Below are 16,627 nucleotides of genomic sequence, written 5' to 3'. Positions count from 1 at the left end.
CACAAAGCGCGCTTATGAAAACAGCCGCGGCAGGAATTTTTACAAAATGAGCCAAGTCACGTCTTCAAGGCGGCCGAGACAAGCGGATGAAAGCGGCGGAGGAAATGGGGGCAAGGGGGGGGGCGGGGGCGTCACCTGGAGACCGGGACCTCGCTGACAGGATTCCGACCGAGCGAGACGGCCCAAATAACGACGGAGCCTCACGGGGGTTGTCGGGGGTGGCTGCCCGTGCGGACAGCTGCCGGTGAGCACGTCGTCGGCCTTTCGGCCGGATGACAGATTGACCTTGACGCCTTTTGAAAACCTACTTGCGTCATTTTTCGGGAACGGGGAGCGTCGGATGTGGCGGGAACATTTTTTGACTTGAAAGCTCATTCACCACGTTCGAATGTACTTGCAAATACGCTGGAATGTACTCGCGAAGTCGTTCGAATGTACTTGCAATCATGTACTTGCAAATGATGCGCCTACTCTGTAGCTTTATGGGAAAAACGCCAAATGGACATAAAAGCGTACGAGTTTCTCATGAACAACATTTAATTATACTTTTGAAAAGTGCAACATAGGCCAAATGCTAAAGGAAAAAAAACAAATCATAGGATGCTTTTGCGCAAGTCAATATCCCGGAAAGAAATCTGTGAGCCCTTGAGTACTTTCAAACAAATTTGAATATAGTTTTGCGACAAGAAGGCGTGGGCCGTTTGGCGTGATGTCACGAGAACGGAGGCTCATTTACGAGCAAGGCACCTGAATGAGGTGTTTACTGCACTTTCCAGATTGCTAATCTTTTGTTATGACTTGCCTCAAAAAACATGCGGCTGATAGGGTGGATCCACTGATAGCGGAATGTTTACGGCTGCCCGCTATCAATCTATTTTTATGTTTTTTTGGTCACCTTGACGACGACAGACGGCTAATAATAACAGTCATTCAAAACTGTGTATATATATCTATATATATATATATATATATACTGTACAGTATATTATTATTATTATTATACATTAAAAATGTGTATTTTAATTGTATATATTATTACATACATTTTATACTCCATTTGTATTTGTTTATAAAATAAAAATAAAAAACTTTAGGATTCTTATGATTTTTTTTTTTTTTATATATATGTGAGTCAAGTTGACAATTTTTCGGTTTCACCGTTAGTCCCACCCGAAAGTCCCATAACACAGAGACAAGAAGCTTTGTGGTCATTTCCCAAAAAAGTCACAATAAGATTTAATATAAAACACCTTTTTACACGGACCATGGCGACGTAGTCCGCGTGGAGCGCTGCCATTCAGCAGCGCATACAGAAAAGGACTTGAAACATGCATTTTCTTTTATTACTACATTGTACAAAGGGAGAATCCATCTTTTTTTTTTTTTCAAGTTTTTTTGCAGACACGGGCAGAAAAGTCCTGCATCCTCTTGAAGATTCCAGCGGTAAAAAGGGCAGCTAGAGAGAGAGAGAAGGGGGGGGGGTGAGGGGGAGGGGGGGCAGTCTTGATAGGTGGGCATGTACACAGTTGTCCATTAGTTAGGAGCTCCCTCCTGCCTTTTTAGACCGTCAGCTGAAGGGAAAGCGGAAATGTTGTGTAAGGCAGGAAAATGACTCAACACACGGACTACCCGCAAAAACTTTTTTTTTTTTTTTTTTTTTTTGCGAGTTGTCTACTGCGCATACCGTGTCCATTCAGAAGGAGTCGTTGCTTCCGAGAATCGTACACGCACACGCACATGCATTCACACCACGGATGCCACGGAGGTGACGGACGTCACCTTATTGTCATCCGCCCAGGGCTGCAGGTTCTGCAGGGCGTACAGGGAGGAGTTGTGCAGGCAGAGCGGGTCGGGCTGCAGGGGTTGACTCAGGGTCTTCTGGAAGGCTTCCTGCTGGAGCTGGAGCATCAGCCGGTTCGCCTGCTGCCTCTCGGCCTCACGCTCCTCCGCCGTCTGTCTCCTGCTCGGGCGGAAGTGATATTTTATAAGTATACCTAAACTTGTATCCCTTTTAACATCAATAAAAGAAAAAAGCAATATCGTTTTTAACAAATGTTTTACCGCGTTTATACAGGTGACAGGTCAGTCCAAACTAAAAATAAAACTTAAAGATCACATTTTTTTTTTACTATAAGGCACATGGGAATATAAGGCATACCCTCAATGGTATATTTTCAAATTATTTCCATATATATGGCGCTGCGCATTATAAGGCGCATAGAATAGAAGCTACAGTGGTGGCTCGGGTTGCGTTATGCATCTTCTAGATGGAGGTGCGTTGAAGGGCAAAACATCAGTCACATTTAATAAATAAAAAATCATAAATTCAGAATAGAGATGTTTTGTGAAATACGATCTGAATAATCGGGAAAATACATCTTGATTACATTAAAAGACCGTTTAGAACAAAGCCTCGATGAATCAAGAGTTTAAAAGTGCAAAAAAATGTTAATCCTTTAAACTATAATCACTTTTGATTAACAGAACTGTTTGATGCTAAAAAAGTCATAGTAAATCAAGGAATAATAATAGATGTAAATTGATTTAGAACAATAACACAGGAGCACTGTTTTGTGCCGCTGTTTTTTCTAAATCGCATTCATGATTAATGTGATTTAAAAAATAATGACGGTTGACAACAACATTGAGTGCAATTTTGAGGTCTATTAAACTGCCTATGAAATATAATGGAACCTGATTGGAGGATCTCAAGGGTTAGCTAGTGGCTAATTTCTACTAGCGACGTGCGCCGCGCAATATAACGCCTGCGTAAAAAAAGTCACTCGGGGAAGAAGGAACATTTTGTGCTGTAGAAAGAATCGTCACTGCCATTGAGACGTGCTTCCTCGAAGAACTTCAAATTAAAAGCGTTCCAAGGCATTCGCATCCACACGTCATTTGGTATGGTAAGGTATGGTAATGTTTTGTGCAGCGAGACTCAAATCAAGCGGCAGAAGCGACAGGTGAGGATGCGAGACTAAAGCGAAATGACGGGTAGCCGCGCTGACATGAAAAGTATTGTTTGGAGATTGGCGCCTGCCAAAGAGAAAGCTGCACATTAGCATTTATATTTCCTCGCCGCCCGCGTCAGGGGATTTTGGGTGGGCGAGTTGACAGATGATCCGGCTGAGTGACAGGTGTAAGCGGGAAGGGAACATGACTGGCGGGCAGGCAGGTGGGCGGCGCGGCGTTACATGTGTTAACATGGAGACGCGCAGCCTTTAAACCGTGTTGGGACACTGCCCGAGTTACCTGTGAATTTCTGATCTTGACTAGATGCAGAACTACAGAAACAGCTTGTTGCTAACCAAAACAGCAGCAGGTAACCGATCTTTAGATGGATTCAATTGTAAATGCTTGATGTATTTCGTACCGGGGTAGACTTACTCATAGGCAAACACAAGTAAACCAGAGCCCTGAAATTTCCAGGGGCTCCTGAACATCTCACAAAAAGTGATATACGTATATGTTTGTGTTTGTGAGCTGTTCTATACCATATTTTAGTAAGTAAAATCAAACTCAAGCTACTAAAACCAAAATTAAAAGCGTGAAATATTGTGTAAAAATAAGTTGAAACAAACTCAAGTCAAACTTAAGGAGAACTTTTGTACGTAGAAAGCCAATTAAATCGGAACGAAAACATAAAAGTGAAACCTAAGCGAAGCTTAAAAGTGAAATCAAAATATAAAACATGAAGTGAAATAATACAAATGAAGTAAAAACAAACTTATTCATTTAAAACAAACGTTAAATTGAAAAATGATTTAAAACTTTTGATCTTTTCAAGCAGTATGCTTTTGTAGAAAATTAAAATTACAGGTAAATTAACAGATTAAATGTTTTTAAATTCATTATTGATACGCTTTGTAAAAAAGTTTCCTCCGCTGTGTACCTTTTTTGAACGAATTCATATTTCTATACTTCTTCTTCTTTAACTTGCAAAATAGTGACTCAAGAGCGCCTCGGCTGACGGCAACTAGTAGTGCACCCCCTATTTAAGCTTCTAGCATATTTTGATCACTATCCATACCAAAAATAAAGAACAAAGTTGGCGTGAACCACTGTGCTAATAGCAAGAAGAAGAAAATGATTAGCGCAGGTACGGCCCTCACGCAGGCGCGCGCAGCAAGCTGCGGCCATTAGCCGCGCGTTATTGCTAACAGCATTACCATAATGCGATTGGCTGCCTGCTGATTCGATAACCGTCTTGTTAGGTAGCGTGCTCGTCACGCTAGCGCATCCCTCATCTTGAGGCTAGCAGGTGCACGCCGCTACGATGACCACGGCGGCGGCGGTGAGGGCATCAATCTCGGTCAAACGAGGAAGTGGGCTCAAGCCTGGCCGCTTATTTGTCGTGACATGCCATTTTGTACTTGCTAATTTGACTTTTCGGCATTGGATGTGGATTCTGCTGGATGTGATTTGACGCTAAATGTTCATGGAGGGTACGAGTCATGGATATTTCCGTTTTTTAATATGTAGTAACTTATGACCAATTTGAAAGCAAAAAAAAAACAAAATCAGTGTATCTGCACAAGTATGGATTTTGTTCGTAGTTTTTTGTAGTTTTTTCGTGAAATTCACCAAAATGTGACTCATGAGGTTTTAACCCGACAATAGTGATTTTATATTTTCTTTATTATAGCCTATCAATAAGACTTAGGGCAAAAAAAAAAAATCTACTAGTCCTCCTCGCCAATAGTTGGCAGTGTGTCACATTTGAAGAATCATCTGTCTCAGGAAAAAAAAGATCTTTTCTCAAAATTTTTCATTCCTGTGTTAAATGAAATTTTGAATATCAAAAGTATTCTATCAAGTGAATATCTGGACTGGTATCAGTTCAAAACAAAACAAAACAAAAAAGCTGGAATAAACACAGATAGTTTATGTAATTAGTTGTTCTGACAATCCTTCATTTTACGTTTTTTAAAAATTTATTTTGTTTTAATTAACATTGGTGTGCGTTTTAATGTTTCAAAGATTAAACAAAGATGACGGTCAATATTTTGCAATAAAAACTCAACATTTTTTATCGTTAAATAAAATCAAGTCAGACCTCCTCGGCAGTAGTTGGCGCTATACTGCCGCAGTATGCCACATGGTCGAAAAATCATCTGTAGCAAAAAAAAAAAATCTTTGTTCAGTTTTTTGTCAATCAATCAATCAATCAAATTTTATTTGTACTAGCGGTATCGATATTTGGTTTTGATATTGAAAGTGGTAACTAGTTGTTATATTAGTTGTATCTTTTCCAGAAAATGCTTCATTTTAGTTTGTTTTTATTAGCGCTGTTATTATTTATTTATTTTTTTTAATACGGGTTAAATCTGTGCAAAAATTGAAAAAAAATCACAGGGAAAGAAAGCTTTTTTTTAAAATATATTTTTGAATACTCATGAAGAGAAAATTGCTGAACGCCATGCTTAACAAACAAACAAACAAACCCATTTTCAGGCGAGCTTCACGTTGCTTAGGGGCTTCAAAAAATGCTTTGGAAAGGCGCTGTCACTTTAAGGGCGGGGAGTAATTGGATTTATCACTCGTCCGCCTCCAAACGATCGCAAACGACGGCGAGAATGAAGTGCAGGGAATGCACGTGAGAGTTCCCGAGTATTGCTGCGGCCAGCAGCTTTCTAAAAGGCCTTTTAGGAGCCTCCGGTAATTGTGCTTGGTCAAGCGGACTGGCCTCCGCCGCCCGGCCAGCTAAGCAAAACAAAAAGGCGCACGCCGTGTTGCCAGGCGCCTCCGACGCTTAAACCGCGGCGGCCATTTTGTGCAACATCAGAAGCTGCTCTGGATCCGGGGGGTCAAAACAAAGAGCGTCCATTTAGGGCTTTATAAAAAGTGCACATGCTGTTTAGATTGATCACATTCAGGCTTCTTTATACGACTCACAGAGTGCTTAACAACCATGGAGCATCGGCAAGTGCTTTAATGCGGATTATTTCCATTTATCACCGGGCTCTCCAGGGTTTGCCATTTTGTTGGATTTGTTTTACTCACTTACCGACTTAATGGAATTATTTTTCAGATCTATGACTTACAGCATAACCGTCACCCGGCATCGCGAAGCGCTTTAATGCGGATTCTTTCGATTTTAGATAGCTCTCAATTTCCGCCTGTTTTCGGCAAGAATGAAACGTTTTGAAGGACTGACGCTCATTGACCACCTTTAAGAAAGAAAGACATTTTCCTGAAAATCATGCTCAATTGCTAATTATGCTATTTATAGATGCCAAAAAAAGACTCAATTACTCTGACATTGTATTATTAGGCACATAGTGTCAAATATTAGTGGCAGCTCCATTGTTAGAAGCTAGCAGCGCTAGTAGCACTAGATGTTAGCAGTGTTAGCTAGCAGCACTCATCTGCCGCATATAGGCAGCTGCGGGATTACTTTTAAAAATAAATTTAACCCCAAATTTTGGTTATTGTCTTCCTTGACTACAAATAATCCGTATCGGTTTCGGTCCATTTCTAATCACAAACTTTTGCGCGTATTTTTTTGCATTGTTATTTTAAAACAATTTACAATTTCGCCTCAGTTTTGATTTGAATTTTTAATGATACTACACCATGGTATTTCAAACGTAAATAATAAGGGCATTTTGTTAGTCACCTCCACAGCATAGCTATTATTTTTCTGGCGGGTCTTTCCGCCATTTTGTTCTGAAACCACATCTTGACTTGGGCGCCGGTGGGGATACGAAAAAAGACTCAGTTATTGTTGTTGTCAACCATTCGCGGCAGCTCCAACGTTAGCAGCTAGCAGCGCTAGCAGCACTAGATGCTAGCAGCGTTAGCTAGCCGCATATAGGACACTGTGGGATTACTTTTGAAAATAAATTTGACTCCAAATCTCGGTAATTGACAGCAAATGGCGGATCTTACCGCCATTTTGTCCGCCTGTTCTGAAACCACGTCTTGACTTGGGCGTCGGTCATCTTGAGGGCCTTGGCCAGGGTCGCGCGCTCGGCCGACGCCAGGTACTTCTGCCGATGGAAGCGCTTCTCCAGTTCGCAGATCTGCACCCGGCTGAAAGACGTGCGGGGCTTTTTCCTCTTGGGCGGCGTGCGGTTCTGGTACGGGTGCCCGATGCGGCGGGTCACGGAGAAGGGCGACAGGGCCGCTGGAAAACGGAAAAAAAACAAACGGGCGTTTTGTCGGGGTCGTGGTCAAGCGTGAGGAAACTCTAAACAAATCGTCGTAGTGACTGTCAGTCACATGACTTGATTTCGAGTCCGACGAATTTACCGGACTAGCAACTTCTGAAAGTCTCGGACTTTCTCCCGCCTCTGGCGATTGATGTCCCGGATCAGTTCTTATTATCGTCCAAAGCCGGAAAGCAAAAATTTCCCCGGAGATATGGTTTGTTTTTTTCCAGTCTTTAGCTGGATGAAGTGATTGCCAATTTTGTGCTACCTTTCGGACCTCGGAGCAAAGCTGCCAGTTGTGGAGCGCAATCGTAATTACCATTGTCAGGAAATCGATAAAATCACATTTCTCACTCGGCGGAATGGTGGGAAGGAGAGAAAATGTTGCCTTTCACAAAACAGCTTTCCTATCGTTAAATTATTCATATTTTTTAATGTATCTTTTTTGCCTTATTTACTGATTGTGGGAAGCAATTGTGTGCACCAGTTTTTTTGAGGTTCAAATTTTTTCCCTAGTTTTATCAGGTTTTTGTTCTAGTTTTCTGATAAAATTTAGTTTTCTGCTGTTGCTGTAATTTTTTTTTTATTTCACTTTAGCAATTTTGCTTCGTTGCATATCAAATTGAGAGGGGTTGACCATTTCTGTCAGAAACTGCAGAATTTTAATCATGTTTTAATGATTAGTTTGTTCTCCTGGTAAAAATGAATCTTTCTCGTATATATCCGTCATTGGTACTGAATGGGGTAAAGATTTATCCCTTAAGTCAGCATTTACAGGTTTTTAAAATTTTGACGTTGCTAAATAGGCTTTGTACTATTTTTGAGCCATTTTTAGGCCGTTTATGAGAGAGAGGGGTGCGCCATCCCTGATATTTTTTACTCGACACCAAAGCAAGATTGCACGTATGTGCAATTTTATATCGTCCGTATTCTTGCATACAAGAATTACCGTAACGGGACGTGATAAAGGTTGGATGTCAGGTGTATTAGCTGTAGCTTAGCTTGTATTGGCTGCGGTTGTTAGGGTATTATTTTCAGTAAAAGAAGCGAGCGGTCTGAACCACCGTCCGAGTCCATACTTGTGCACACTCCGGAATATTTCTAAAATGGAATGGATCACGTAGGTTATAATGTCTCCAGCTGATTCAATTAACTCATTCAGTGCCATTAACAAGTATAGACGTTTTTGGGCTCCATCGACGACGAAGGCCTCGGGCCGGCATTATTTTCAAAAAGTGGACTTATGAGGTTTTAATCAAAATGATCTTAAAGTCAACGTACGCCATTTCCTTCCAAATTTGACCTTTCACTGTCAGCCCAAATAAAAAGTGTCTTTCGCCGTCAATGGAGCCCAATAAACTTCTGTTATCGGCAATGGCACTGAAGGAGTTAAGAATGGCAAGGTAAGCAGCCCAGTGCACCGGTTAGAGAACACGGAAAGGTAATCCATTTGGCTTGTTTACAAATTGCGTCCTATTGTCATAACCTCGGCGAAACATGGATGCTACGCATCTTCGGGTTTTTATGGCAAAATGAACTCGAGCAGGAAAAATAAATAACTTGCAGATATGAGCGCAGTAAAATATGAAAAATGAGATTTCTTCGGTTTCGCGATAGTTTTTACATTGTTGCCAAAGTGTCGGCGCGCCTTTAATACGGTAACATAGAAAATACCTGAATTTGACCCCGAAATTAAGGATGCGTCTCATTCATATTGGGGGAATTGGAGTAATTCAGGGATGGCGCGCCATTTTGCGGTGCGCCGGTGCGAGACGGTGACTCACCTGGGCAAGCCCCCTTTGGGAAAGAATAGTCTGCGAGGAGGCCATTGCCGTCTCGCAGGTGCGCGAGCTCGGGGTAATAGCATTTAGCTAAGGTCTCCACCGTGCTCCAGACGGGGACCCTGCCGATGTCCCCCTTGGGGAGAGGGCAGAGGGGCCCGGCCGCGGCGGCGGCGGCGGCGGCGGCACCGTTCCCCGGCCCCCCCGCGGCCTCTCGTGCTCGGCTCTCCTCTGCCTGCTCCCCTAAAGGAAAGGGAGACACAGTGAGGTCCCGCATCTGGAGCGCGGGGGACGGGCCATAGGCCTAATGAGGGAGAAGCCCCGATGATCAACACCCGCACATTTACGTGTCACGTCTGCGGTTTAGTAAGAAAAAAATAACAGCATTTTTATGGTTTATGTATGGAATCTGCATGGGGGTTGGTCATATGATTTAATATCATGGCCAAATATTAGCTTTAGCGATTTGATGGTAGATAGGCATGTGAAAATGATATTTACGGTACACACTAAAATCAGATTAATAATGACCTTGGTGACAATGTTATTTGTCAGAATCATGCATGCGAGTTCGCTCAAGTTATTTTTTTGGACTGATGAAGTCACTCAAAAATCTGTTTGCTAATGTCGCTATCAGGCTAACAAAATATAAAGGTGTCTACTGAGATTCATCAAAATCTGTAGAAAATGTTGTTAAAATATGAGAGCTCATTTATAATGTGTTTTCAGACTGGTCGTACACCCTTCCTGCTGGTATGAAAGCGTATAAAAAATATGTTATCACATGTTATCATATGTTTCGCATTTGCTACAGACATAGTTTCGCAACCCAGTTTGATTTTAAATACAATTTTTAAATAACCTTTTAAAAAATGCCAGTCAGGTTTTGACACTCACTACCTTGTGATATTCAGAATATGAAAATGTATGTTTTTTTTTTTAAATCACAATCATTAACAATCATTTAAATAAATAAATAAATTCCACAATGTACTAAATTGTCTTTTAAAATTGGTCTCCCTGCCTGCTTGCCTGTCTCACTTTCACCGCCCAAGTATTAATAACCACTCATCACCGGCATCATAAAATATCAATGAATCCTGTCTATTTTGTCAGGCGTGGGGTAAACACACCATCAATACGTGTGTAAGGGGATCGTTTTTGCTCATAGATCCACTTGACCAAGCAAGAACTCCCTCTCATTGTCATGGAGAACAATTCAACCTGAACATATATATATATATATATATATATATATATATATATATATATATATATATATATAAAACATGTGTTGAGGCATCCCTTGAGCTTGGCAACGGTGCGTTCGGGGAACTCCCGAGCTTTGTGATTTCAGTACTGGTCGCTGCAATTTGAACGACGGTTGGCATGTAAATGATAAGCGTCTTTTGTCGCATATTGCTCCGTAATGATGCTCCCTCATCTCCTGCATATTTTTTTTTCTCCCGATGGACATCATCATGTTTCATATTTCGTAATTGCGAGAATGGTAACTGGATCCTTCTGCTAAAAGATTTTGTTGGGGGAAGGGACATGTGGGTGGAATTTTTATTATTAGTCGGATTCCCTAAACATTCTCACCTATGACCTACTTTGGGGAAGTCAACACTAAATTTTTCTTGACAATATTGTGTTTTTTGTGGGCCCCAAACACAGCATTCAGATTAATGTTGCATTTGTAGAAAACGAATTAAGCATCAACATACATTTTTTCTATCCGTTTTTGCCACTTGCAGTCGACTGAAAATGACATCACAATCGGGGCACATCTGGTTTCTGAGTTAGCATACGTGACGTTAGCATCACATAACTTGGGGCTCAGCTAACAGCCAATCGTGGTTCAGCTCGTGAATGTCACATGACTAAAACAGGAGAGCGGTGATTGGCCGTTACTTGAGCACTGAGAAACTGTGATGTCATATTCAAGGGACAGCTAGTGACAAAATTAACATCAAATAGAATTTTCCGCTTAACTCACATTCCAAATCCTCATTATTATTCTGAGTGTCATTTTTAAAAAAATGAAGACGTCCCCTTTAAGAAACATTTTAACATTAACACTCATTTTGGAAAAAAAATGCTATTTTTACGATAAAACACACCATTCAATAACGGTAGCACAATTTCTTGTATGTTCTTGATTTTTATCATTGTAAAATCAACATCAATATCAATACAATTTTTTTTTACCGTAAATGCGGAAAACACCACCGTAATTTAACGGTGCTTTTCTGTGTTTTGCAAGACTTCATTTTTAAATGCCATTAGCCATTCACTCTATCAACTGCATCATTTTTTCTTACAAAATCACATATTTTCCACCACATATGGTAACAAATACCAGCATTTGCCAAATATTAAACACCTCCCCATAATTGCCCTTTAAAAGGTTTTTTTTCATTGTATTTGATTGTTTTAAAAAGATGAAAAAGAATTGCGTGACTGCAGGTCTGTGTAGGCTCACAAGAAACACGTCTGGCCACATAATGCTCCCCATTAGATGTAGTTCAGCCAACTGCGTGCTAAATAAAGGAGCAGGTGGCTAGAAAGGAACATTCGAGGCTGCTGCTGCTGCAAAAAAAAAATCAAATAGACGACTGGAAATCAAACGCAATCATCCATTGACGTGTAACAGTGAATATATTTGCGCCAATGTTCACATCAATATTTCAACGCCATTCCATCCCCAAGCAACAATGAAAGCGTCGCCTTTTTATGTTCCCCCAAAATATATTTGACCTAATAAATGTATAAGATGTAAATTCATCCGTCGTTTTATGCAGCCACGAAACAATGTTTTTGCTCCACCCACTTTCCTCTTTCCAGCGCCATTATTTACCACATGTAGGGTCCAAAGTATGTTTTAAAAAAATTAATTTTTTAAAACACTTTTGACGCACTTGCCTACAAGTGGCTAAAATAATGGGCTTGCGAAAGAGGAACATCGTTGTCGTGAGAGCAAAAAACTGATTTTCTTTGGGATGTGGCATAAAAAGGCATATTTGCTTATATTTCTGAGGAATTAGGAAGAAAATAAAGCATTTAAAAAAGGCTTAAAAATATATAGGGCAGCCTCTGCAAAATCAGGAATCGAGTCAAGTATAAATACATTGGAAAGGTTATCGATTAGGGGTGCATCTAATAATATAATTTTTTAGAAGATACAAATCTTGGATTTACTTCTACAAATCTGTGTGTGTATCCAAACTTCATCCATTTTATTGGGCTTTTTATGTGCCCTATCCCAATACGAAAGCGTTGGAAATATGAGACTTTAATATTCGTTTTCTCCCCCCCCAAAAAAAATCCTTGACCCAAAAAAAAAACATTGATTTGAAAATGCATTTCCCAGTAAGCTTAATTTTACCTTTTCGACATTGTTTTGAAATTGAATGTTCTTCCCGCCCAGAAAATCAAACCAACAATAAATAAAAAATAAAAAAAATCAAGTGATAAATCCCCAAAATATTGATTTGAAAATACCATAGCTATTAAGCTTGACGTGTAAGGGCCAAACATTGAAAAAAAACAAAAACTATACTAAAGCAAGCTATAGTATAATTTAGCCATCATATGATTTGCATATCTTTTTTTTCAATAACGACAGTCCATTGCATCTAAACGTTTGAAAGGATAGTGTGCAAAAACAATCATATTCCACATTCAACAAAAGCACGATTTTGCACCTTACTGCACATTCCTAAATTGCCGAATCCATTTTAAGCACCCCCTGAAATATCACCTGCGCGTTTGAAAGCGACCCACGAATCACTAGGCCATTTTATGACTTTCAAATATTTAGAGTCCTTAAAGCACGTGCAAAAACACTCCAAGTGGAGTTGCTTTATGAAATATGAATTCATTTCCCTGCATGCCTAAATGCGAAAAGTATCATTAATGAAAACGTGCGTGTTTTGGGCTTCCTCTCCCAATTTGAGCAAAAACAAAACTCCACCGCAGAGAATCCGTGGCGCTTATAATAAAAGCGAGACGTCTGAGTGTACTTAATAACACTTCTCGGTGACAAAGCGCCCTCCCCGCCCCCCGCACCCCCACTGCGGATATTACCTTTTCTCCGGCAATCTAATAAATAAATCCGTGAAGGATTCTAACGGGGATATTGAAATAGAACATGAACATATTGTACAGTGCTATTTATTACCGTGCGGCGTTCAGGCGCGAGTCGGAAGGCGGAAAAGGAGCCTGGCGTTTAAGACTGCTCGCTTCTTTTTGAATTTATAGCCAGCAAAGTGGACGTGATGGCTTGCTCTGTTTATTGTCGCTTGTCTTATTATGATGACGAGTCTTGCTCGGACTGCATGCGTGGAGCAGGAAAAAAAAAATAGGGGCTTCAACTACAACTAGATTTTCAAATAGAATAAAGAAATGTGATTTATTGAAGAAACCTGACAAAAAATTGCTATAAGCTAAAATAAATAAATAAAACAAGGTCTAATTTTGACAACAAAAAACACCGCATTTACTCTACTACACTGTTTTGTTTAAATTTAATAAATTGAAATTTAATAAAGATTTTTTACACCAATAAATGAATGGAACATTTATGTTGCGCTAAATATTGCTTGGATAATACGTGAAAAAAAATCTCATATATATATATATATATATATATATATATATATATATATATATATATATATATATATATATATATATATATATATATATATATATATATATATATATATATATGTATATATATATATATATATATGTGTATATATATATATATATATATGTATATATATATGTATATATATGGTGCATATTCTGGTGCACGCGCCTTTTTAATTGGACGCCATTTTCTGATCAATAAGGAGGCCGACGTCATGATTGCAGCGACAAAATGGAGGAATTAAATCATCACTGAGTCTTGACACGAGTGTGGCCCCCTCCCCTATCTCTATATTAATAATTCATCACATGGAATGAGCGGAATGGTCAATATTTAATAGGAGGAGGTTGGGGCGGGGGCATTTTCATCTTCATAACTGTGAGATCATGTGACACACACATATACACACACACACAGTAGACTAATTAATAGCATCATTTGAAAACGTTCGAAATATGAATTATGTTTTTTTCCCCAGCATCTCTTTCTCCTTTTTAATGTATAAAACAGTTTACTTAGAATATGTATAAATAATGTATACAATGTGTAATCAAAATATACATATTAACGTAAGGAATGGGCTTCTATAAGCCATTCAAATAATTCACAGATAATGATGGCAGTGATTCATTTTTGCAACCAATAATTTGCATATTTTTACCGAGAAATACATAAAAACGTAGTGCCACATTGTTTGTAATGCACAAACAAATTTAAATGTATAGAATAAGGAGTACAAATATTTATTTGTATCTGTAGATATGTTTGTTTAATTGTCTGGCCTGTAGTGCTATATTCAATTTTGTTCATACAAATATGGAAATACAGTTCTTATTAAACTATTAATTATGATTTATTATATATATATATATATATATATATATATATATATATATATATATATATATATATATATATATATATAACAACTGTATATTCAAGTACAAATTTTGTTTATTAATTTGTTTTTTATTGTTCTGTTATGAGAAATTGTCAAATCTTGCTCAAAACAGATTTATTTTGACAGGCTGCTATGATATAACCGCACACTATGTTTTGAGTTATTTTTCGTTATTTTCATTTTTTGTTATTGTTGTTGGTATACATATACAATTTCAAAACATGAGGAAAAAATTACATTTTATGAGCATGTTGATTTGGTTCCTCGTTTTTTGTGACAATTTCAGATGCTATACTAAAATATTTTATTGTGGTACACAGACATATTTTGCGTATTCATTTATAACCAGCTCCTTTTAGTTCTTATCTGTTTACAGGCAACGAACTCTCATTCGTTTGGGTGCCTTTTTTTTCGCTTTGTTTTTGTGTCATATGTGCAAAAAAAAATATTGTGCATTTTTACATTTTCATATGATTTTTTTGTATAGTAACTTGCTTTGATAAGAGGTCTTTGGGGCTTTACTGGATTTGACAATACCGCATTGATAAAGAAAAAAACCGACGCAATTTGGGGTCTTATTTCAATCATTTCTCTTCGAGTTTCTTTTGTTTAAGAATTCTATGACTTGCTAAGTCTGTTTTTGAGCAGTTTTGCGCATCACCATAAAACATTCTCTCCTCCATGATTTTATCTGTGATGTAAAGACATTTTTTAAGATCAGTTTATGGATATATATGCTATAAAATGCTATGGACTTGGCTTAGGCTTGTGTACTTTCATTTACTTAATTATTTCGTGAGTGCATGGTGCATATGGGGGCCTTACGTGCACATTTTTTTTTTCATTTCATAATACACACTGCACACTTTTTTTACCTGTTAGTCTGTCCTTGGCAAACCTCCTGCTGCTCTCCATCCAGGGGAAGGTAAAATTGGCATTGGCCATGGGCCCGTGCATGCCGGGCACCGGGCCGAGGCCGGGCGGCGGCTGATGCGCCCCGCCGGCGCCCGAGTTGGGCGGCGGGGGAGGCGGCGGCGGCAGGGGCCTGTGCGCGGGCACCCGGATCACCCCGCCGGCCCCGGCCGCCCCTCCCCCAGCCGCCCCGGCTCCGGCCGCCGAGTTGACGTTGACGTTCATGTTCATGCTGACGTTCATGTTCATGTTAACGTTGTAGGAGCCGGCCAGGCCCATGGAGCAGGCCGGGTTGTACACGCCGCCGTAGCCGTTGCCGTAGGCGGCGGCCAGCGCGGCGTACTCGGGCTCGCCGGTCCGGTTGGGCAGCATGCACCCGCCTTGGGACTGCTCCGAGCTGTTGAGGATCTGGTCGATGCCGAAACTAATGGGCTCGTGCTGCTGCTGCTGTTGCGGGTGCGTTTGGTTCACCTCCTCGATGCCCGTGTGCTCCATCGTTTGATTGGTTTTATAATTAACAAGCACAATAATGTTTTTTTTTCTCCTCCCCTCGCTCTCGCTATATTCGTTGCAGTCAGTTTGCTTTCAAGCATCCATGGTGAGCCACGGTGATAGATCCAGTGCGTAAAACGACCCAAATGGTGCCATGGTTCGCGTCCAAAAGGTGCTAGGAGACGGCGTATTCCATTTTACGCGGAGTGGGTAAAAAAATAAATCACTTACTGACACCAATCCGCGCGTTGGGCCCCCGGAGAGCCTGCGAGGGCCCACGGGTGGGGATGCTTGTGCCGGTGCAGCTGGGGATCCATGTGCGTCAAAACCTAGCCAAACCCCGACCGGATTGGGGCCACTTTTGACTTTGCAGGCTCGCCGCCGCGAGCGGGGCTACTCGTGTTGCGTTCAAGTGCAGGTGAGACGAGCCTCTGCGTAAATGCTGCCATTCGGCCGAGCCCTCTTCCTCCTCCTCCTCCTCCTCCTCATCGTCTTCTTCATCCTTAGTGGACGTGCTCGCTGCTCTTAAAGAGACAGCGGCTTTTCCGGCGTTTAAACGATAACTGGGGCGTTTGTAGCTTTAAATGATGCCCGAGGTAACGCTCCAATTCGTCCTTTTTAGATTTTTATTGGGAATACACAAGGGTTACAAAAAAAAAAAACGGTGTAAAGCGGATGGTGAGCATGCTTTTTCGATTTCCCACAAGCGTTTTTTTCAGTGGAAGGAACT

At 40.3% G+C, this 16,627-nt stretch overlaps 2 protein-coding genes across 4 annotated transcripts in view; one reads left to right on the top strand and one right to left on the bottom strand.

The window, feature by feature from the left end:
• Positions 1–16,627, top strand: part of adad1 (adenosine deaminase domain containing 1 (testis-specific)) — a 78,742-nt gene that overhangs the window by 4,921 nt on the left and 57,194 nt on the right. The window lies entirely within an intron of this gene.
• tlx2 (T cell leukemia homeobox 2) lies at positions 1,267–16,338 on the bottom strand. Of its 3 annotated transcripts, XM_088431596.1 has the most exons (5): positions 15,369–16,338; positions 8,939–9,178; positions 6,892–7,129; positions 1,780–1,960; positions 1,267–1,571 (listed from the first exon to the last, which is right to left on the bottom strand). In XM_088431596.1, exons 1-5 carry the CDS (start codon positions 15,898–15,900, stop codon positions 1,560–1,562), a joined length of 1,203 nt encoding a protein of 400 aa, XP_088287722.1. In that variant the 5' UTR covers positions 15,901–16,338; the 3' UTR covers positions 1,267–1,559. The 3 variants fall into 3 exon arrangements, with proteins under 3 accessions (XP_088287722.1, XP_088287721.1, XP_088287723.1); XM_088431595.1 differs by lacking the exon at positions 1,267–1,571 and having other exon boundaries at positions 1,744–1,960; XM_088431597.1 differs by lacking the exons at positions 1,267–1,571; positions 8,939–9,178 and having other exon boundaries at positions 1,744–1,960.

This window comes from Hippichthys cyanospilos, chromosome 13, assembly GCF_059441005.1.
Source record: "Hippichthys cyanospilos isolate Australia breed blue-spotted pipefish chromosome 13, RoL_Hcya_1.0, whole genome shotgun sequence".
In the NCBI taxonomy this organism is placed as follows: Eukaryota; Metazoa; Chordata; class Actinopteri; order Syngnathiformes; family Syngnathidae; genus Hippichthys; species Hippichthys cyanospilos.
The sequence above is the reverse complement of the archived record's forward strand: the minus strand, read 5'-3'. Positions and strand labels throughout refer to the sequence as shown.